At 41.9% G+C, this 24,026-nt stretch overlaps 1 protein-coding gene across 1 annotated transcript in view; it reads left to right on the top strand.

Annotated features, from left to right (window-relative positions):
• Nucleotides 1-24,026, top strand: part of EGLN3 (egl-9 family hypoxia inducible factor 3) — a 28,323-nt gene that overhangs the window by 1,190 nt on the left and 3,107 nt on the right. Inside the window, exons 2-3 of the mRNA XM_059710321.1 lie at nucleotides 20,351-20,470; nucleotides 22,168-22,304. Coding sequence (XP_059566304.1) covers nucleotides 20,351-20,470; nucleotides 22,168-22,304 — 257 coding nt within the window. The remainder of the gene's footprint in view (nucleotides 1-20,350; nucleotides 20,471-22,167; nucleotides 22,305-24,026) is intronic.

Below are 24,026 nucleotides of genomic sequence, written 5' to 3'. Positions count from 1 at the left end.
GTTTGTGGAGTTTGGCAGGTGTGGGAAGAGTTTGCCCTGTGAAAGAGTAGAGCTCCTCTTCACTTTTGAGTGCTGCCCTTGGCTTGTTGCACTCCGGACACTTAGATCATCTGTTTGACTGAAAATTCTCTCCTGGTGCTGAGCCCACACCACCATCTTCCCTTTCCTAACTTTCAGTTGATGGGGAAATCTACTCAGAACCACCGGTTATACCCTAACCGGTTTGGCTCAGTGGATAAGAGCATGGACCTGCAGACTGAAGGGTCCCGGTTCCATTCTGGTCAAGGGCATGTACCTTGGTTGCAGGGAACATCCCCAGTAGGGGGTGTGCAGGAGGCAGCTGATGGATGTTTCTAACTCTCTATCCCTCTCCCTTTCTCTCTGTAAAAAATCAATAAAATATATATATATATATATATATATATATATATATATATATATATATATATATATATATATATAAAAATACACCGGTTATGTGATCAGAATAGGGTAGTCAAGTACCTCTGGAAAGAAATTATGTTTCCGTTCACAGCCAGAAGTGACTCCCTGGGTAGAAATTTATCTTGGAAACATTTGGAGGTAGGTTGGCAGAAATGTGGGAACACGTCGTGCCATGTACATTCATTTGGGGTAGTCTAGCCACTCAGTCTTTTCTACAAATGACAATCCAGCCTGCTTTCCAGTGGCAGTTCTGAGAGTGATTTGCATTTCTTTTATTGTGGACTGGTCAAGGGGCACTCAGAACTGTAGAAAACTTGCACTTTAACACAGCGAGGCTACACATACTAGCGTGAGAAGGAAGGTGAACATTCACCTCTGTACCATTCTTTAACCACATGGGTAGTATTTCTCAATTTAAGATTCATCCTCTGATAACATACCTTGTCTCATTTATTCCATAAGCTGAGAGGAGCACTCTTAATATAGTGCAAGTAGTGAAGATTGCAAATGTATAGAAATGAAGGGGTTGGAGTGGGTGAATGGAGTAGAGGAGAAGTAGATTGCTTTCAAACTAGGGGGACATGAATAGAATATCAGAAGGCATTGTTATTAATCTGACACAAAAAGTAAATCTTAGAAGAAAATGCTGCTTTCTAACTTTTACTTTGATTTGGGGAAAATTCAGAGTTAGCAGGAATCAGTAGAAGATTGATGTTATTGTTTCTCTACTCTTCCATCGTTTGGGTGGTGGATGAGAAAGTTGTTTGTCTTGATCAGTCTTATATTTGCACCTTGCCCGTCTGGGTCCCGTGGGGGAGGGGAGGGGAGGGAAATGGCTAACCTCAGTATTTCAGAGGTGCTTTGTAGCTTCAACTTGGAAGAGCAGATGGCTCCTTACCAGTTTTTAAAACTTTCTTTTAAACTTAGGCTGAGGAATCCTCCCCTCCCCCCACCTCCCTCGGCATTCTAGGAACAGAATTCGCTTTGAAGGAGGTCAGAATTAATTGGCAGAAAGAGGTCACTAACATGTTTGAATGTTAAGTATTTTTATTTAGCTTTGACTTAATGAACAGTGGTAGGGTTTTAGGCTAGAATTTAACTCCACAAAGGGAATGAAAACCACTGTGTATGTATGGCTAAGGACAACAAGATTTATAGATATGATTTTTCAATTATGGATTATCTTCTGGGTAGAACAAATAACTTTTCAGTTAACCCTTTCAGTTAACAGAACATGACTGTGAATTGAAAAGAGGAGATACATCTGTTGTCCATGGAAGAGACATCTGTCTGCCCATACCTAGATGTCCAACTCCCCTTTGGCTATTTTGGCACAAAACTCTTCACGCCTTCCCTTTAGAAAAATCACCTCTAGATTGGGATATTCCCGACCAATGAGAACCAAATGCAAACCAGGTTTGAGCAAACAGTTGTTATAGTAAATTCTTTTCAAAGTTTGATTTGCTTGTATAAAGAAGTCTCTTTAGTAATGTCTGTGGCCTTGGGTCTCTTGTTTGAAGTTCATTATTAAAGCATTGTAGAAAAACACATTGCATTTCTACATGATTTACATTAGTTTCACCTTAATTTAACCTATTTACTTCTCTTCCTTCAACTGAGTACCTTACCTTTCTGCTTCCCAGAGTAATGATGTAGACCCACTTTTTTCATACCCAGTTTTAGAAAAACTGAATTTTTAAAAAGCAGAACATGTAAATTTATTTTAAAATTTTATTTGTAACTTTTTATGAAAAATTTCAAACATATTAATTTAGAGAGGCTAGTATAATGAACTCCCATCCCCCATTTCCAGCATTTGCCAATGCATACATTTATTTTAGATCAATTCTTTTTCAGGTACTTTAAATTTCTGTGCTTATTAGTGTATTGACTCTAATTAAGTACTTTTCCCCCTGGATTTTTAAAGGTCATTGAATAATGTAATAATGCCCTTTATCTCAATGAAGCAATAGCAAAGGCATTGGTAATAAAATAGGAATATATACTGGAATTGAAATGGAAATTGTGGAAGAATATGGAAATAAATATTCAAGGGTTCCCTCTTCCCAGCCAAAAAGGTTATTACAGGTCAGAATTTATCTACCTCCACTTTGTTGGAGAAAAGTCCTAGGGTGGTGAAGACTCTGGGGCAGTGGTTTCCTATAATGTAGTACAGCAGTATGGCGCCCCCTAACTGCAAGCATGATCATTGCTTTCAGGCTATCAAAAGATTTATCTGTTACTTCCTTTTGGAGACTTTAGACTATATCCAAGATAAATATTGGTTATAAATTGCTCCTTTTGTTTTGGCTGCCTAGAAATGGCTGTTTTCCAGCGAACATGTAACTTATAGAACCGAATGTTCTGCTTGAAGCATCTCATTATAGACTCACTAGTGAGGAACTAATAACTACATTTTAATGAGCAGTTCGCTCTGTCTGGCATTGGGCTAATAAGCACTTTAAAAACACTGTCTGTCTGACTTAGTCTTCAAAACCACAATCTTCAGCAAATTGAGTGATTAAATCATTTACCAAAGGTCACAAAGTCAGTGGTAAGAAGCAGTGTATCATAAAAGTTAGGACAAACTCACAGATACAGACAATAGCATGGGAATTACCAGAGAGGAAGGGGATTAGGAGGAGGTAGGAGAGGGTACAGGAAGGAGATTTGACTTGGGGTGGTAAACAGCACAATTTACAGATGATGCATTACAGAACTGTACACCTGAAACCTATATAATTTTATTAACCAATGTCACCCCAATAAAGTTAATAAAAAATTAAAATAAAATAAAAGTTAGGAGCTTATGCCGGGGGTTACTGACCCTGTAGGTAAGTTGCTCAATTTTCACCAAGTGTAAAATGAGGGATAATAATACTTTAAAGCTTTTCAGGGAGGGAGCATTAGATAAGATAATGTACATAAAATTCTTAGCAGGATTCTAAGCCTTCATAAATGTTATAGGCTGTCAGTGGAAGTCTTGGGATTCTAACCCAGTTCTGTCTGACTCCAGAGTTTGTGTTCTTGACTATGATGCTCCTAGTTTTCATCCTTTCATTTATTCAGCAAGTGCTCCTCAGCGCGGGATACTGCGCAAGGCTTGAGGTACAAAGGTGAGCAGGCATAATCCCTGCCTCCTGGGGCTTAACATTCACTTATGCATTTGAATGCAGGACCCTCTAGTTCACACTTGATTAATTCTCAAGCCTAAAAAAGAAAAAAGACAAAGCCCAAACATTGCAGTGGGTCAGCTACATACATTTGAGGAAGAAAATGGCGGGCTGTGCTAATGCTTCCCTACTGTTACTGGCAGGGAGAGTTTGTTAACAAGGCTGCTTGCTAGGACCCCTGACCGGAGGAGTTCTGGCCATGGGGTTGTGTGGGTTGTATTGTGCACAGACAGATCAGTCCTCCCGTGGGAACAATGCAGAGAAGTGATGAAACAGCAATAAGTTATGAATAAAAGAAAAAGTGTTGTGAAGTGGTGGGCTTGTTCCTTTGCTATGCAGCAATAAGTTTGGCCCACCCTTCTCATGTGATGTCAGGAGTATCCCTTACTCAGTGGAACTTTTCATGGTTGCAAACTGCTTTAAGCAAAAATGGGATAATGTATGTTGAAGATCAGGCGCTCTCTCAGGAGCCAAGTGCAGGAAATGCAGTCATGGTTCACAGAAGAGCAGGCAGAGCCATGAACTATGAACCAGCAAGTCCTAACTACCCAGGGCAGCTTGGGTGTTAGTTCTTTTCTCTGGCGCTTGATGGCCTCCATCGTTGCTTCTCTGCTCATGCCCTTTATTTCTCCCCCGCTCTCCGTTCCGTCCAGCTTTTTCTGCTTTTCCATGCAGGTGGCTCAAAATGGCGCCCTCCCCCACAGTGGCCACCTCAGCCTCAGTCTGAGTTCAGCAAACACTTGACCAACATTTAGAATCTCCTTTTCATCAGCCTTGGTTGGGGAGGTAGAGGGGCATGTGAAAGCATAGATCATAACTATGGTTGTCTGGACCCCTGAGAAGTGCAGTGCTTAAAGCGTGGGGCTTGAGGACTAGATCCAGAAACGGTGTCTGTAATTACAAATCTGAAAAATCTGTCTGAGCTATTTTAGGGGGAGGAGGCACTGAGTTTGAAAGACTGGAACATTTTTCTGTAAGGATGTGAGGGATTCCTATAAAAGGTTTTGTATTTAAAAATAACTTAGCTCTTGGAGGAAGGAAATTAATCCAAGGAAATAATTTACAGAATTCAGCGTCAGTGACAGCGAAGCCAGTTTCTCCATTGGGTGGTTTTCATAGTGTCTTTTGTATGTTCTGTTGAGTAACACTTGGGAACAAAGAAAAGAAGATAGGCGTGTGTGCATATGTGTTTGTACTTTATAATTTCTTCTGTTCACTTTTGGGCCACTGGCCACTCAATCACTACTTTATCTGCTTGCAGTGAAGTGGGAAGTCAGGGGGTATCAATTTAATTCATTAATTGACAAATTGTTAAATGTCTTGTACTGTGGGAGACCTGTAAGTGGCTGGGAGAAGGGAGGTTAAAAGTGATTATAAAACCACCTAAAGAAGCTAAAAGTTGAGTGGTGTGAAGTGATTGTCACCAACTTTGCTTTCTCTTTTCTAATTAAACTGCACTTTTACACTGCTTAGTCATTTTTGTTTCTCTTCTTCAGGCTTTCTCCAATTTCTCTATTTAAAATTAAGTGATCAACATTAGTAACCAAAACTATACCGAACTTTAATGATACAGGTTTTTAGAGCTAAAGAGAGGTATCAGAAATCACATCTCTCCAGTCATTCAATCATTTAGCAGTTTTAATATTTGGAGAGATGAGATCTTGCAAGGGATTGGGGTCCTGGGCCTAAGCAAAGGCACTTTAGTGGATGGGGGCTAGCCTGGCTGGGGTTGCTCCCTGAGTCAGGTAGACTGCGAGACAGGGTCGGTAGGTTAATTCAGCTGCATGAGCATTTTAGTTGTGAATTTCAAATATCATTCTAATTTTAAATTGACAAACATCCTTTCATGGAGTTATATAAGCCTATCTGTACATTCAACTTCTGGGTGTCATGAATTATTTCCTTTTCTGACATCACTCAGCCCAGAGCAATTTTGTACATTCTTTTCTTTCTTTCTTTCTTTTTTTTAGAAAAAATATATTTGTATTGATTTCAGAGAGGAAGGGAGAGGGAGAGATAGAAACATCAATGATGAGAGATAATCATTGATCGGCTGCCTCCTGCACGCCCCCTACTGGAGGTTGAGCCTCCAACCTGGGCATGCGCCCTTGGCCAGAATTGAACCAGGACCCTTCAGTCCACAGACTGATGCTTTCTCCACTGAGCCAAACCAGCTAGGACTGTGCATTCTTTTCTGATTCCTGACTCTGACTAGAAAGATTTCAGATTTTATAAATAACAGGCAGCCTTGCATGTTACGGCTCCATTCTGAAAACACACCATGTGTGGAAGACATCTCCGATAGCAGATGGGGATAGGGTTTGTCCCATAATGAGCAGGGCACCTCTGAGAAGCATCTCTAAGCACCCCAGCATCGTGCATTTCATTAGAAAGCTCAGAGGGCATCTCCACTGTGGGCAGCCTTTGCTGAGTTTGGCAAGACCTCTCTGCTTTGGACTCACCTTTGTAGCTGCAGGTAAATTAAGTGACATTTTGACCTGTGCCTATTGAATACTAAGGAGCAGCTTGCGGGCTCACACTATGAAGATTATTAATTCTTTGTTAATTGTTACTGCAACAGACTTGGTAATTCCTTTGTAACACCACTTTGTAGCTGTTAACTAATATTGCTCCAAGAAATGGGTGTCATTTTTCTGTAGTGTTTGTCAAATGCACATGTTTTGACAGTAATGATAGTTCAGATGTATTCTGCTGGGCAACTGCCAGGGGTGCCCAGCGGGTAGCTGAATCCAGAGGCACTGGAATTGTAAGTGTGACAGGCAAATCATTTTATGATGCCAGACTAAGGAATTCAGCTTTGGCAGATTGCCCAGAGCCGTTGATTTGGCTCAGATTCAGAGCTATGTGTCCATTTGCCAAGAGATTAGTTAGCTCAGCTCATTATATGTAGAATTTATATCCCACTTCCCTCTATTATTTCAGTCTTCTACCAGTATGCCTCTTACCTTAATTTTGTATCTTTTGATATTGGGATTTGTGGATGAGTTCCTCTGTTTGTTTTTGGTGAGCTGGTAGTGACTGTTATATTTTTCACCTCCTGCCCCAACCCAGTCCCAGTCTTACAGACACGTGGGTTTGCAGTTGTATAATGCAGAGTTTCAGGTCTTATGCTGGCTTCATTCTGTACCTACTTACTGAGAGTACTCCATGTTCAGTGCCATGTCAATACCTCCTGATTAAGTCAAGACAATTTTTGATTCTTTAGGAGATACAATGATCAACATTTCTTAATTTCTGAAGTAAATGTATCAACCTCATATTAAATATTGTTTCCTTCCAACATGAATTTCAAAATGCAAAGAATCAAAGAATCCGACAGCCATCTTGATTATTTGCCAGTGGGAAGAAGACAAAATGGAAAACTCAGTTCCAGGTGTCAGTGATGTCTATTTTTGGTTCTCTAAGGGAACTTGAAGTTGTTCTGGGGTATTCAGGATAATACTCTTATATTTGAGTATTGCTTGGAAGCAGTAAACATACAGTGTTTTAAGCAGTTTGAACATTCTTTGGACCTTGCTCTGTGTTCTCCAGACCCAGAACAACAATCTGCCTTGTGCCCCTCCCTCCAGATCCCCTCCCATTTCTACTCATCTGTCTAGTCAAACTGAGGGACTATTACTCAGAAATCTCAATACCTTACACAAAATTGACGGTGAGTCATTTCGTTTGTTTGGATTTTGGATGGCTTTTTTCCTATTCATATTGTTTTTGAGTGATGGGAGTAGATAAATAAAGCCTTTTTAAACACAAAATATTGAAGATTCAGGCAGGAACATGCAATATTATTGGTCAAAGTTTGGCCTATTTTGTGCCATTTTCGCTTTTTATTATGTTTGTTTTTTAGGTTCACTGTGGAGCCTCAAGTTTTGTCTTTTCTTAAAAAACTGAATTTTGTTTTCCTTTCCTAGTAGAAATCCTTGAGGAGGAAAGTATTTTAAAGAGACTTAGTTTAACCATAACTCACCCGCCTTTTGTTTTCATTCTCCCTGTAATCCATTTTCATGTGCTTTTGTCAGAGTGTGAACGGCCCCAAACCCATCTCTAATCGTGCAGTCTCTATGCTTAAAAACCCCCAACCGGGCTCTGTCCCTATTGTCCACTCTGCGTGCTGTGCACTTCCTAGTGTGCCACGTAAGCCCTTCCACATCTGACCCCAACTGACCCCATCTGACCCCATTGACCTTTCTATACTTAATCTGCTCACCTCTTTCCTTCTCTCCCAATCCCTGAAATGCTAGGAACTGATTTTGCCAGGCACATGGAGCTTCCCATTGTTTCTATTCTTCAGGACCCATCTTAGTGCCTTCTCCATGAAGTCTTCCCTTCTGCTCCCTAGAACTCTGTGGGTGGCTCAGTCCAGGCTGCCCTAGTACATTTATTTTTTTGGCTGCTTCCTCTAATCCAGCAGTTACTTAAAAATTCCATTAAGGCAGATATATAAACTTAATATATACTTTCAGTGCCTTGAACAGTCTTTTACAATTCATAGGCGCTTGTTGACTTAATTTCATTTTCAAAAGGAACTTTGATTTTAAAGGATGTTAGCATGTCAAAAAAAAAAAAAAAGGTTTTGCAGCATGGTCCCTAATTTGACGTCATAATGTTTAAATATTGTATTACATTAACATGCTACGAGGAACCATCTCAAAGGAGGGGCTTTAGCTTTGTGAGATTCTTTCCTCCGTTTTGGAATTCCATGCCTGGCCCTGGCTTTGGAAACTCACCATAGAAGTACAGGAAGCAAGACACAATAGAGACGATGAAGATGTCAAGAAGGCAGTGAATGAATATGATGACATCCTGGGGACGTATATTCCTGTATTGATGGCCCAGGCAGAAAATCTACTGGAACCTCGAAAGTTATTCAGTGGTAGAAGAGATCTTTCGCAAATCTGTGGAATTCTGCAATGAGCATGATGTGTGGAAGCTGAATGTGGCTCATGTTCTCTTCACAAAAACAAACACAAAGACGCCATCGGTTTTTATGAGCCTGTAGTCAAGAAGCACTATGACAACATCCTGAATGTCAGTGCTACTGTATTGGCTCACCTCTGTGTTTCATACATTATGACAAGTCAAAATGAAGGCGCTGAGGAGTTGATGAGGAAGACTGAAAAGGAGGAAGATCAGCTCTCCTATGGTGACCCAGATGAGAAAAACTACCATCTGTGGATTTGCTGATAGGGACACTTTACTGTGCCAAAGGAAATTATGACTTTGGATTTCTCGAGTTATCAAAAGCTTGGAACCTTATAATAAAAAACTTGGAACTGATACCTGGTATTATGCCAAAAGACGCTTCTTGTCTTTATTACAGAACATGTCAAAACACATGATCATGTTTTGTGAGAGTGTTACTCAAGAATGTGTTCAGTTTCTAGAACACTGTGAACTTCATGGCGGGAATGTACCTGCCATTATTGAACAACTCCTAGAAGAGGAAAGAACACATATTGGAAAGAATGCAGTCACATATGAATTCAGACAGTTAAAAGCTTTGATTTATGAGATTATAGGATGGAATATGTAGTCATGTCTGATAATGGCTTGCATCATAATGGCTTTATATCTGTGTTTTATACTGTTTTATTTGTATTTAGCCATTGGCATCTTTACTTTGTTACATGTTGAACTTTGTACATTTTACAATTATTTAACTAAAAAAAGAAGAAGAAAAGAAAAGCCCAGCTGGTGTGGTTCAGAGGTTGAGTGTCTATCCATGAACCAGGAGGTCACAGTTCGATTCCCAGTCAGGGGGTTGTGGGCTCAATCCCCAGTAGGGAGTGGGCAGGAGACAGCCGATCAATGATTGTTTTATGTTTCTATCTCTTTCTCCCTCTCCCTTCTGATTCTCTGAAATCAATAAAAACATATTTTAAAAAGAAAAAAAATAAAGAAAAGTGAGACTAAATTTTCATCTGAAAGGGCAAATAGGTACTTTCAGTGCCTCTCATTGGGTTCCCGAAGAGAGCTGGCTCTACCAGCAGTCACACCCCAGGGAGGGTGACTGCCATGACAGTAATCCTCCGCAATTGGACAGAGTTACAACTGCAATGTTTCCTGCCAGCTTGAGGGATCGCACTGCTGAACCTGTGCCAGAAACTGCCCTAGGAATTCCCCTTGCTCCCTGCAATCCCCACCACCTCCTGTTCTCCAAGTTAATAGTGCAGCTGACTGTTTACCTTTTATCTCTTAGGGGGAGGCATCGCTCCAGAACTCTTGGTTTTGCCACTTTTTGTGTCTGATTCTCATTTTCTATGTTTGTAAAATGGGGCTTGTCTCTATCTTGAAGGAACAGGGGGGCAATTAAATTAACCATTCCTGCTCCCCAGACTCAGAGGCAGGCACGCCTTTATTTCTAGTCCCCTTTCTGCTCCCCAAAATACTTTACACATTTCTCTCAGATGGTCTTTTGACTTTCTACCACTCTTGAGAGGTTTTCTGGATCTCTCCCCTCCTGAAAGCCACAGTGGGTCTGCATCCATTGTGATCTAATGAATGTAATTTTAGCAAGTTCTGTATTCAGTGAATGCTGATTAACGTGGTAGTAGAGGGCGGAGATGTCTCCTAAACAAGTGTTGCACCTAGTGAGGAAATTTATCCCATCCGTGTCTTCCCCAGGAAGGCACAATTTTGTATTTACTTGAAAAATTTTTCTTAATTGGTAATTTATCTCCTGACTTTGAAACAAGGCTGAGATGCTTGCCTGCTGTGGACCTGCGCTGACAAGGACAGGTCCTGGAGGGGCTGCTTTCCTCCCATCGAACCTTGCAGGGGCAGAGCAGCCTGCGGCTCAGACTTGAGCTGACTTTTGACCAATTGCATGTGAAGCAGGAATGGGCCCTGCAGGGGCTACGAAAGTACACTGAGGGATGGATCGGGCCTGTCCTGCAGTGAGTAACCGAAGCAAAGACGACTCGGACAACTAGTTAGTGCTTTGCCACAGGATTCAGAGTCAATTTCCTTTGCAAGGATCCTTGCTTTTGTTATACTCCCAACCCTCACCCCCCCCCCCCCCCCCGCCCCGAGCATTTAGTTCATAGACTCAATTGAAAGCACACTCATTTTTCATATTTTTGCATTTTGTGATTTTTCTATCATTATGGAAAGGATGGTAGGCCAGGGTAAGAGGGAATCAAATACTTCAAGTGGAACTGAAGATCTTAGTTCCCTCAAAAATGGGTTGAATTGATTAATGTTAGACATTAGATAAGCGGTTCTCAACCTGTGGGTCGCGACCCCTTTGGCGGTCGAACGACCCTTTCAAAGGGGTCGCCTAAGACCATCCTGCATATCAGATATTTACATTACGATTCATAACCGTAGCAACATTACAGTTATGAAGTAGCAACGAAAATAATTTTATGGTTGGGTCACAACATGAGGAACTGTATTTAAAGGGCCAGAAGGCCGAAACCGGTTTGGCTCAGTGGATAGAGCATCGGCCTGAGGACTGAAGGGTCCCAGGTTCGATGCCCGTCAAGGGCATGTACCTGGGTTGCAGGCACATCCCCGGTGGGAGATGTGCAGGAGGCGGCTGATCGATGTTTCTCTCTCAATGATGTTTCTAACTCTCTATCTCTCTCCCTTCTTCTCTGTGAGAAATCAATAAAATATATTAAAAAATAAATAAATAAATAAAGGGCCAGAAGGTTGAGAACCACTGCATTAGATAGACTGCCCTGGTAGAATATGATTTGGTTATTAAGGCCTCCCACTCTGCAGCCAGGCTGACTGGGTTCAAAAAGACAAGTTACCTAACCTCCTTCTGCCTCAGTTTCTTCATCTGTAAAGTGGAGGCAGTAATGGTTCCTGCCTCATGAATATCGAATGAGGTAAATTTGGGAAGCACAGCACTATACAAATGTTTGTTCGGTGAGTAAATATGCTTACTGGATTTCATGAGTTCTAATTCTAACTGATTTGCTGTGTGCCATTTCTTTCATTCAGCAGAAATATTTTTCCAAATGCTGAAATGCAAATGTAAACGTAAGATTTGGTTTTCTAAAAAGTTTTTTGCCTTTATTTTTTCCTAGCAGTTTTAGTGTTCCAAGTTAATAGTTTTAAAATTCACTGGGAATTGCAGGCAAAGTGTTTTCCTGGTTTCTCTTTAAAATATTGCTTCCAGGCATTTTTCAGGGCATGTTTTGATTGGTAACTATATTTTTTATAGATTACCCATTAATAAAACCCTGTCTTAACATTTGTATTTAAGTTATCATCGATTCCCGAAAGTATTTCAGGATTTTCTTCAGATGAGAATTTAAAGACAGCCATACTCTGACATTCCGACAGCCACAAACATCCTTTTTTTTCTGTTACACTTGGAGCCTTTAGAGAGCTACAGGTACAGTTTTCTTTTTCAGAGAGGGTGGTTTCTCACATCAAAGGAAGTTAAATATTTTGACTCCCTATCCCCATGTAGCTTTAGGAATTACTCATGAATTTGTTTATCTATAGAAATAAGATAACTTCTAGGTCCATATAACTTCCAGGGTTAATGACTTCTGAGAAATGAGCAGTGACTCATGCAGATGACTGCTGCTCACTCCTGCCCCTCCCCCATCATGCCCCCACCTCTGGAACCAGGAAGTTAAATGAGGTGATATGTGCAAAGCACCACCTAAAGTGCCACCTAGCTCCATGGGTCCTCAGGAAATGGCAGCTGCTCCGATTTGGAGAAGCGTATCAGGATGGATGTGGTTAAATGCCTCCTAAAGTCCTTAACCCTGAGCCTGGCTTTTACCGATTTCATAATTGCAAGGAAACCTTTATTCAAAACATGTCTCCGGTGACTGTGGTAGTGGCAGGGGGAGGGGCGGGGGATGCTCTCCTATGCTTGTTCCCTCCCTGGTCCCGGGCTGTGTGCTCGGGTGTGGGCTGGCTGCCACCCTCACGAAGCGCACGTAGCCCTGTCACTCAGCCGTCACCCCGCTGGCTGGGAGCCAGGCCGCCACTGGAAGGGCTGCCTTCCCAAACCCAAGCAGCCTGCATTGATAGGTGGATGTTCCCGGGCCTGTTTACTGTGCTTAATTGCAGGGCTCTGGCTGAATCCCCTCCAAGAGGAAGAATTAAACACAATTCAGGGAGGAATGACAATAGTCTCTCACATTCCTGGCCTCTGAGTGCTTCAGCGGCTTCTTGGGTAAGGGTGATTTACTTAAGTTCCTGCACAGAGTGCAGGAGCCCTGGAATAGAATCTTGATCTAAAGCAGTTAGACGTTAAGGACCTGTGAGTCCTCTGTGACTGCGTGTATGTGTGCACATTTCCAGGGGTGGGGCGGGAGCCCAGCTCTTTAATGTGAGAGTCTCATGGCACTGTTTTCACTGAGCTAGGAGAACTACATAGAAGGTTCCAGAGTCTTGGCAATTGTTGATGGTTGTGTGGATGACCCTGGATCTAGGACCCAGTTCACAGTAGAGTCAAACAAGGGCACCGATGAGAAGGTCTACCTGGGGACAGGTCTTCAAGTAAAGATGAGACAGTCCCTGCCAGGGTGCTCTGGCCTGACCAGGGGGCCGGCAGACCCACTTCACCAGAGCCACTGGCTGTAATGTCTTACTTTTCATTTTCAGAATTACTGAAGGTCCTGCCTTCCAATAACATTCAGGAGTGGGGCATGGTGATGACTGTTCTGAATTGGAGATGAGGTTATGTGTGTCAAGCGGTGTTGCGGTATGTGGGTTCAGAGGCATTTGTAGTGTGGAGGTGGGCAAATGAGGGGGCAGAAGTAGTTCTCAGTCTAGAGACAGAAGAGTAGAAAGTACTTCAGTAAGTAACTTGGGGTTTGCTGAAAGGATTACAGTAAGTCCTCAATGTTGTCAATAGGTTCTGCGACTTTAAACAAAACCATGTATAATGAAACCAATTTTACCTTGGGCTAATTAACATAAAGAGTTACGTTCCTATGGCATCTCAACAATGTTAAAACAAAACGATGGTAGTCAAGCGGCTGCTGTACTTAACCTGCCCGGTATTTGACTGGTGTTCTCAGTCTCCGGAAACTTCTAGTCAGATGCTGAAACGTTGGGAAGGGGAATGTGGGGACTGGACTCAGCTCATGTTGTTGCCCCCCGAAAGCATATTTCCTATTCCCTCCTCATTTTGTTACATTAATCTTTAACTAGAGGCACTAGGAGGAAATAGCGAGGCCTCTCTTAACCAGCAAGAGAGATGACAAACAAGATGCCAAGAGAGCTAATGACAGTTTGCACAAAGTTCCCTGCTTTTTTCTCTGAAGTGCCTACATTGCCTACCGCTCATTTCTTTAGGCCAAGCTAGATGCAGTGAGGATGAATATGTACAAATTCTAAGGCACTTATGAAGCTTTTGCGTTGTTCATCATCACATTGAGAGCTCGCTTTTTTGTTTAACTTCGCATAAAGGAGGCGGCTGGCAGCAATGTGAACTTCGTTTAAGGGCATCTCCTTGAAACTCCCGGAGAAAGCTTTGCACAGTTGTCATCAGCTTGTGACGATGCCCTGTGAATATTGTGCTGAAGTAATTTAATTTAAGTGGCAACAACGGGCCCGCAAGGTGTCCTTGAAGAGGACATACCCCTGGACAAGGAGGATGGGGAGAGACCGCTGCCTTCCAGTCACTGCCCTTGCAGAGGATCTGTGGAGTTTTCTTCACTCCTTGTCACAGCCAAATGGAAAAGAATGGAAAATGACATTTTGGCTTAATTTATCTTTAGTGTTATTTTAAATTTATTGTTGAAAGTATTACATATGCTGCCTTTGTGTGTGTGGTTTTTTTTTCCCCATTGACCCCCTCAACCCTGCACCTGCCCCTCCAGGCCTTCACCAGGCTATTTATTGTCTGTGTCCATGGGCTGTGCATATCAGTATATAAGTTCCTCGGTTGATCTTTCCCCGGGCCCTCCCCCAACACCATCTTTAGTTTTTCTGTTTGTTTTTTACAGAGCAAAACTTGCCAAGATCATGCCTCTTCCCATTTCTCTCTCCCACACCAGCCTTTCCTGTGGTGCCTGCACTTAGCACTTTGAATACGTAAAGATTTTTTAATTTTTTGTTTTCTATTAAACTAAGAAAATTTCAATTTTAGAGCAGCTGCCAGCACATGCAGTGCCTTTGTTCCAGTTCTTAACACCTCCCTACAATGAATTACCAAGTGAGGCCCCTTCCCCAGCAGGTGCCTTAATGAATATAGGACATAAAGTGTACAACCACGGGCTGCCCTGCTCACTGTCCACTTTAAATGTGCGTGTTAAAATAAAATATGTGCTGAACACAAACCACCCTGAAAAATGGCCCCAGGAATATAGCCTTTGGCACCTCCATCCACAGCTGACTAGAAACATTGGCAAGTTTGTCACCTAGGCTGTTGTCACCCGAATATAAATTATACCCACTTCTGGCCAGAAAACTTCAGCTGCTTTCCCCACTAGGATAAGTTGCTTGGCTCTTTTTCTAAGCTAAAGCATGTGCATAGTCCTGTGTATTTCTTCTCAACTCTCTCCACATCTAATTCTCCAGGTAGTTGGTGCCTTTTGGTGGAGTGGGGAGGATCCTGGGTCCCCTTCTCTTTGTTCAGAGTGGACACGGGGGAAGGACTTGAGGGGAAGAAGGTGTGGGGGAGGCATGTGGAATGTGAATGGCACTGAGGGCAAGGCTGTGCCTTTGAACAGCAAACATCTGAACCTGGAGAAGAGAGCAGGGAAGGTGCCCATGTATAGCCCAAGAGCTAGTGCAGGGTGGCTCGATTTCTTAGGAGATCTCAGACAGTGATCTCCAAACATAGCCTGTTTTTTTTTTTTTTTTTTGAGGCCCTAATTTTAAAATTGGGATAAAAATATTCAGGAGTCTTAACCCACAAATCCAGTTTGGTTGTCTACGGCTCTCCTGGAATGTGAGGATTTTGTAATACTGGGCCCTCATTGCAAAGGAAGGTAAATTCCGTGATGCAGGTAGCATAGCATGCACTCCAGAGTTCTGACACATACGTCTATACATGATTGGCTTCAATTATTTGTGCTACTCACACGCTCTGAAAGCTGTTTGAATTTGCCAGCTCTGGATTTGAAGCTACAAATCCCTTAAGTAGGATCAGATCCCTGAAGGAGACATACTGAAGCCGCAGTTGAGGGAACAGAAGCATGCATATCATCAGCTTTAAAAATAGCGAACATTAGGCAGCATAAGGAGTATCTCCTTCGAGCCTCATAAACCCACTTTACAGATGAGAAAACTGAGAGGTTAAGTACAGGCTATTTTGTACTTAGGCTGCATTTTATTCAAAGCATGCTGTGTTCAAGACCATTCATAATTCAAAACAAACCCTTACAAAGATTGGCTGGTATTTCTGCATAGCAGTTAGATGGGTCTTAGCATTTGGCAATGGACCAAAATGCCAGTTTAAAGGTCACTCAGCCAGACAGCTTTGAAGTTATGCTATTTTTTGACACAATTTAAAAAATGAATTCCCATTTATTAAAAATTTTGCAAATAAAGTGAGACTTGATTAATATTTCAATGTGTGGAGCTAAAATTTACATAAAATGCCACTTTACTATAACTTGTTCAAGATCAAGTCATACTATTGAATCTGACTCCAAACTTATATGTGATGTAAAATACATTTCTATAAAATTCTGTGTTGTTGCTTGTTATTGGAGAACTAGTGAGCCTAATTGGAGGTTGGGGTGGGGCAGATATACCCCCTTGCTACCCGTGAGTCTAAAATGATCATCATTGCTACATGGACAGTGGAGGTTGCCAACGCCAATTTTTGAAATGGTTTATCCGTGGAATCAAGCTGTAGTTGGTTTCAATCAAGAACACTCTATTTAGACATTAGAGTGGAAATCCTGGACTTTCATTTTTCAAGTTTACCTTTGGGATTGATGAGATCTGGTTGTTTATGAAGTCAGCTTACCAATAACCCTAATAGAGCAACTGTTTTCTTTTCTGCTTGTAGCATTTGGGGAGCACATTTTGTTACTTGTATTTGGCTGTTAAAGTTTATATATCTGTGTATATCTTCAAAGAACATACACATTTCCTGCCTGAACGTGACCGCCACAGTGTCTAGAGTACATTTCTTTGGTCTGGAGCCAGCCTGGGAGAGGTTCATCCCTCAGCTAATTTTCCTTTGGCTACAGAGCTGTGGAGAGGCTTCTAAGGTTGGTGGGAGGGGGTCCACATTGGGGTCAGAGGAAGGAATGGGGAATGCATAAGGGGATATGTGGATTAATGTGCACATCCAACAATAGAACTATCAGGCCGTCAGGGTAGGGCATTGGGGGCAACCAGGCTGGCAGGGCAGTTGGGGGCAAGATCAGGCCTGCAGGGGAGGGCCATTGGGGGTGAGATCAGGTCAGCAGGGGAGGGCAGTTGGGAGCAATCAGGCAGCCAGAGGCAGTTAAGGGCGAGATCAGGCCAGCAGGGGAGGGCAGTTGGGGGTGAGATCAGGCCAGCAGGGGAGGGCAGTTAGGGGTGATCAGGCAGGCAGGCAGAGGCAGTTAGGGGCGATCAAGCAGGCAGGCAGATGAATGGTTAGGAGCCAGTGGTCCCAGATTGCGAGAGGGTTGTCTGACTGCCAGTTTAGGCCCGATTCCACCCCCTCCCCCTGTATGAATTTCATACCGGGCCACTAGTAGAACCATAAGACTATGTAGTATATGGGTTAGTAGATCACACTGACATTGAAAATATTAATCCAGTCAGGAAGTTTTGACAAATACAAAGTCTTTAATAAATGAGACATCTTCCTGATTGGTGTCAGTGTCATTGCTTGGCCTATTTGTCACATGATAATTAAAGTGCTTTAGCTCTGTTGGTCTGAAGCATTCTCCTCCTTTACATACTCTAAATCCTTCCCCGAGCTTGATGAGGTTTAGATAGCAGCTCAGTTGACCCAATCAGTTTCCGGGGTTTGTTCCTGCCCTGTGCACAAATTGGCACAGAAATGAGTGACTCGTTAATGACGTGATTCTTGCTTTAGCACGCATCCTAAGCCTCCTGGTTTTAGACTGTGCCAAAGACCAGCAAATAGCTAGGAATGTGTGCAAGCCAAGACCCATCTCCTATGGCTGTTATCCAGAAAACACTGATAACATTGGCTGTATGAAGTTTCAACAGGCCCACTGAGGCCCACAGTGATTTCCTTCCATTGTTTTGGACTTGATATAGTGGCTGCAGGAACCAGGAGAAAAGGTGAAGATTCACTCTGGCCAGAGAAATTCTCTCTGTTCCTCTCCCTTGAGCAATCAGATACTTTGCTGACACTTAGAGGTTTTGTCCAACTGGTAAGTCCCCTGGAATGTGCTGCTAGCTCTTCTTCTGTGTGTGTTTTACAGATGCAGCAATTCATAAAGGATGTGCTTTTATGAGTTTGTATCTGATTTTTCAATATTTGAGTCTAAGTTGAGCCCTGAGATAGATGTGCACTTCATAATGCCCTAAAGAACTCTCTCTCTCTTGCTTTTGGGGGGTTGATGCTTAGATTTAGTCTTAGATCTTCTTGGACTGTCAGAGGCATGTAACTCAAGCCCCTCTTTATGGAAAAGAAACCAAGCCTGGAATCACACAAATAGTTGCAACTAGTGTGAACTAGGTGGCGGGCATCCAGACTATTGACCTTTGCCCTGGAGTTGAGCTGTTTGAGAATAGAAGTTTATGTAGCATTGATGGAGCACTTTTTCTTTTCACGGCTTCACGGTGGGGAGATGCTGAGATGGTAGGGAATGCAGCTTATAATTATTTGTAGCTTAAATGACTTTCATTTTTGGCTCAGTGGTGGCTCTTATAATCCCAATAGCTGCTTCCAGGGATGGGTAATTCCCTTGTCATTATTGGTGAGTTCATTTATCTCTCCTTCCCCAGTGAGGCCCATCGTTTCTGTTTGCTGCCGGCCACCTTCCCCCAAGCCATTCTTTGTTAAATCTTGATTGGAGTAGCCTCTAAATATTTCACCTTCTGAAAGATGTTCAAGCTAACAGCCTAACTTTATCTCTAAGATGACATTGCATTGACCTTTTAGATGTTCAAAGGGTAGGGGATGGGGATCGCTAGCTGCATAAGGATATAAAGTTTGATAGATATGGTGATTTTAGCTTTAAGATCACCATAAAGCCAAGTTACCTTCAGTCTTATTATTGTTCCAGAGGTATGGGTTTTTTTATTAAGTCAGTATGCCATGTGTGCGAAGTCTTTAAAGCTACATGCCTAGTTCATGCCTTCATGTTACCACTGGTAGTGACTTGGCACCCACAGCATTGAAGCTGATTCATTGAGTGCACTAGCACATTAGTTTGGGCCTCTATCCAACAGATTATTTTAGCAATATAACAATCCTGCCATTTATAAGAAAAAGTATGAACTGGATTGCTATATGTATATTGGAAGATAGGTTTTAAAAATGACAGAAATTTATAATGATTCAGGTAAAATACATACATACTCTTTGGAGGAAAGAGTCATTCACTAATTCATTCATTTACTTATATCTGCTTTTAAACAGACACCTCTATGTATCAGGCACTGTTCTAGGCACTAAAAATACATCAGTGACCGAAACAGGAAAAATATCCCTTTTCTCATCTTATGTTGCCAGCTCCAGTATCTTCTCTGCATCTATCTCATCTCTATAAAATATTTTAGGAATATGTCAGTGTCTGTGAAAAGAACTAGCCTTTTGCACTTTGCCTATGTTTTTCTACTCCTTGCTATAATTACTCCATAGAACAATTAGAGGTTTGTTACCCTCTTAACAGTAATTCTCAGGAGAATTTATAGTAACTTAATAGTAACTTTCAATAAAGTTTTTAGTATGACTTTCTGCTTTATTCCGACACTTGGTTGATACAGGTAGCACTTGGGAAAAGGAAGAGAACTTAAGGTTATCATCGATTTGATAATTATCAGTAGAAAGAAGACAAACATTGAGAAACATAAGCTGGGTGTCTGTGGCTTTTTCTAGGAATCAGGTCGACTGGTTCTATGCTAAAAAGTTAGGACACAGCTTCCCATTGACCCTTCCCTTTTCCTTTTGTCCTAAGCATTTTGTTGAGCAAGCCTGACCCTTTTCTCCAAGATATTTATAAATACAAATATCTTTTTAAAAAAAATATATTTTATTGATTTTTTACAGAGAGGAAGGGAGAAGGATAGAGAGTTAGAAACATTGATGAGAGAGAAACATCGATCAGCTGCCTCCTACATACTCCCTACTGGTATGTGACCACAACCAAGGTACATGCCCTTGACTAGAATCGAACCTGGGACCCTTGAGTCTGCAGGCCAACGCTCTATCCACTGAGCCAAACCAGTTAGGGCAATACAAATATCTTGAGCCCTAGTTCTAAAATCTGTGTGAATCAGGGGCACTTGCTAAACAGGCATAATTCCATACCTAGTGATTCCGATTTTGTGGGTCTAGGGGGGAAACTGCTATTTTAAAACGGATTGAAGAGAGGTGGGCATCCTAATGAGATGTATATGGGTTACATTCTACAACCATGGAAATATTGTTGAACCACTTTCTACTGGGCTGAGCCATAGGGATGACTTGGCCTTTAAGTCTTGTATGCTGAAAAGTCCAAATTTATGTACTGTGTGTGCGCTTAAGAAGCCAGCAGCCACCTATCGATGTCACATAGTACCCAAGGAGACTGTGTTACTCAGCTGCTCACTAGTGGGAGGAGATTGTCTCAGCTTTGTTAACCATCTTTCTTGGGGTTTCTTCGTAGGCAATGGTGGCTTGCTACCCAGGAAATGGAACAGGTTATGTTCGACATGTAGACAACCCCAACGGTGACGGCCGCTGCATCACCTGCATCTACTATCTGAACAAGAATTGGGATTCCAAGGTACTTGGAATAATGGGAATAGAGTGTGGGGTTAGAAACTAAAGGAAAAGAAGGGGGAGAGATCAACCAAAGGACTTATATGCTAGCATACAGGCCTAACCAATGGACACAGACAACAGGGGGTGAGGGCATGAGTGGGGGGATGGGGGGTAATGTGGGGATACGGACACAAATGTAAGAACTTAATCAATAAAAAAATTTTTTTTTTAAACAAAAAGAAGGCAGATGACTTAGAGGAGAGTTTGGAATTCATAATTCCCACAGATGCATCTTTTCTTTTTCAATCCCCTCCCATACCCCAGGGTACTAAAGTTGAGATGAAAATATCGGATATCAAGTTAATGTTACAGGAGTAGGTAGAGTCATTATTAGGATATGGAAGGAGTGCTTGATGAAGAGAGGGTAATTTGTTATTTTAGGGACCGACGTTTTTAGTGTAATCCAGAGCTGATGGGACTCTCAGTGCAGAATAAGATGTACACTTTTCTCTTCTAGCAGCAACATTGAGAGAATTCCACAAAAATAGAGCTGTGGGATAGAAACCTCCCCAAGCGAGGCTTCCCACACAGTCCTCTCTCGGGGTGATACATCTTATTGGTGGCTGCCTGCCATGGCTTACTGCGGTTTGGGAATGCCAAAGGCTTTATGGTTTATTTTTGTTTTTCTGAACATATAGATAGAAAGAGATAGGAAGTCTGGTTCCACACGTACAAACATTTGTCTGGAATGTGTATGCCTTCTGAGAGTTAAGGATGATTTAGGAGTCTGAGAAGTCAGAACTTTTTAAGCTTGTTTAGCTTTTGTACCTTCTGCACCTCCATGTCCTGCTCATTAGGGCAGCTGCCGGCTGTCGCTGGGCTAGGATATTTTATCTGGGGTCAGAAAAACCAAACCTGGGAAACCAGTGGCTCAGTGGCAAGGCTCATCTCGTCTCCCCTTGATTGTCCTTTAAAAACTTGAAAGGTGGTGTTACAGGCAAGCAAGTAAAGTTGTCAGGTCAGTGATAATAAATTGTGAAATATGAAATCATTCAACAAATAGTGGAGTGCCTGCTAGTGCCAGGCATTGTGTTGTGGGAAACACTGAAGTATGAGGCCTGCATTCTACCCTGCTATGGTTATCCTAGTCAGACAGATTGGGCATACATGTAAAATGAAAAAGTAATTCAATGAAAGTAATTCATTTATTCATACATGTAATAAAAGGTACAGATAAGGCGATCTGAGAGTTTAGGGAAAAAAGCATGTCACTTCCAACTAACAAAGTCATATAGGGGCAGAGGAAAGCTGTAAATTCTAATTGAAGGGGAGTGACTATTATGTGGGGCGACTATCCTAGGAAGCTGTTAATATTAGATTGAACCATACGAAATTGCTGGGGTTTTTCTGTAGGTCAAAATCTGTCGCATATTGGTGATCTATGATTGAACCCAATAGAACTCCATTTTGTGTCCAAGGGCTTCATGGGTGGCGGGTGGGAAGGCTTCCTTTGGCATGAGGTCAATAAGGAAATAGTTCTAGTCAAGTTTGAAATAAACTTTAATACAAAGTATGAGGCCGAAGTAAAAATGTAGGAGTCATATATATTCTTAGAGTGGAGATTGGAAGATGGCTTTGCTTTTAAACAAGTCTTAAATATCATTGTTAATTAACGATGTATGAGGCCAGAAAATAATCCTCCTTCTTTGTGGCCCTTAGCTACACGGTGGGGTCCTGCGGATATTTCCAGAAGGGAAGTCATTCGTAGCAGATGTGGAGCCCATTTTTGACAGACTCTTGTTCTTCTGGTCAGACCGCAGGAACCCACATGAAGTCCAGCCTTCCTATGCAACCAGGTAAGAGCCAGGGCCATGAGTCCGCGTGAGTAGTTTCTTGTACAAACACCAGTTCCTGGAGAATTCTCTAAACTTGTGTCCTATGCAGATGAGGGAGTAACCACACCCAAAGCTGACAGCAAACCTGTTTGGAGTCCATTTTAATTTTTCTTAAAGTGGAAGCTTTGGATTCTTTTTAAAAAATATACTTTTATTGATTTCAGAGAGGAAAGGAGAGAGAGAGAGAGAGAGATAGAAATATCAATGATGAGAGAGAATCATTGATAGACTGCCTCCCGTATGCCATCCACTGGGGATCGAGCCTGCAACCTGAGCTGAACATGTGCCCTTGACCGGAATCAAATCCGGGAACCTTCAGTCCACAGGCCAATGCTCTATCCACTGAGCCAAACTGGCTAGGGCGCTTTGGATTCTTTAGTATCCAAAACCTAACATGGGTTTGAACTATTAACAAATGGTTTTCCATTAGGTGAGCATATTGGATTCTAAATTTCCCAGAGTGTTTGTCTCTTCTGTCCTTTCTTCCCCACTCCTTTCAAAAACCTAATGTTGAACTGCTCCCCGAGAATGTTGGCTGTCACACCTAGGAATTCTGTGTGGTCAACTCTGGATGTGTTTATGAGTTGCCAGTTAAAAACAGAGAAAGAATCTTGTGAAAAGAAAGAGGAATTTGTTTTGACTTATATTCTTTTTTTTAATCATTTTCTTAGCATAAAATTGGTTTGGGCTCACTGTTCCGATCAGATCCCAACAATTGGATGTAAAATATTAAAATAATCATGTCCTTAGATCATACATGGGAAGATTTTCAGAGTAACTGAACAACTTAGCACTGTTTAGTATTAATCTAGAAACTCTTGATACAATCTTAATTTTGGATTCTGCCTTTCATTTGCTGTTGTTTTATGGTTGACACTGTAAATCAGGCAGTACTAGAGTGCTGTGAGTTGCAGCTTGAATTGGGAATAGCAGCTCTGGGCAAGGGGTGAGAACATGGGTAGAAGGATATTGACTAAACCTTAACGAGCCTAATTAAATGAAATTCATTGAATTAAATTCACACAAGTAAAGTTCTTAAGATTTATGTGTCCCCCTCCAGAAGTCACAGAGCTGAGCCCCACACAGAGGCACATATTAAATGTCAAAGTGGAATGTGCCCTAGGTGAGCAGGTAACTAATTCTACCACCAAAGCCTGCTTGTGGCTTGTTTAATGGGTACAATAATTGGACCCTGTGGCTTGTGCCAGAATTCCCTTGTTATTCCACAATCCCTTGATGGCTGGAGTCATAGGGAACATTAGCGAATGTTGATGGGAAGCCCTTGAAGAAAATCAAGTGCTAAAGAAATTTGAGTAGCTAACAATAGCTATAAAATGAAACTTTGAAAACTCATGCATGAAGCAACTCCTATTCCAGTCTAGCCCATAGATGGGATAAAGCTTATTAATGAGAATGCAGTAGAAAGCTTGAGGGCATCATTATTCCATTGCATCTTTGCCTCGGTGTCCAAAACTAAAGAAAGACAGCCAAGAGTTTTAGGTGTCTTGTCATTTAAATGAGTTATTCTTCAAAGCTTCACTCAGATGTCACCTCTTCTTCTCCGTGCTCTCCCCACTAAGTTGGGTCTCCCAGTCTTTAGCAGGATGATTCCTTTTTAGTCCTTTCTGTGTAGATCATTACAGGGCCTGTTACAGTATTTGTTAATTGCCTGTCTCCCCACTA

The sequence above is a fragment of the Myotis daubentonii genome, chromosome 1 (assembly GCF_963259705.1).
Source record: "Myotis daubentonii chromosome 1, mMyoDau2.1, whole genome shotgun sequence".
Classification (NCBI taxonomy): Eukaryota; Metazoa; Chordata; class Mammalia; order Chiroptera; family Vespertilionidae; genus Myotis; species Myotis daubentonii.
This window is presented reverse-complemented; position numbering and strand designations above follow the sequence as displayed.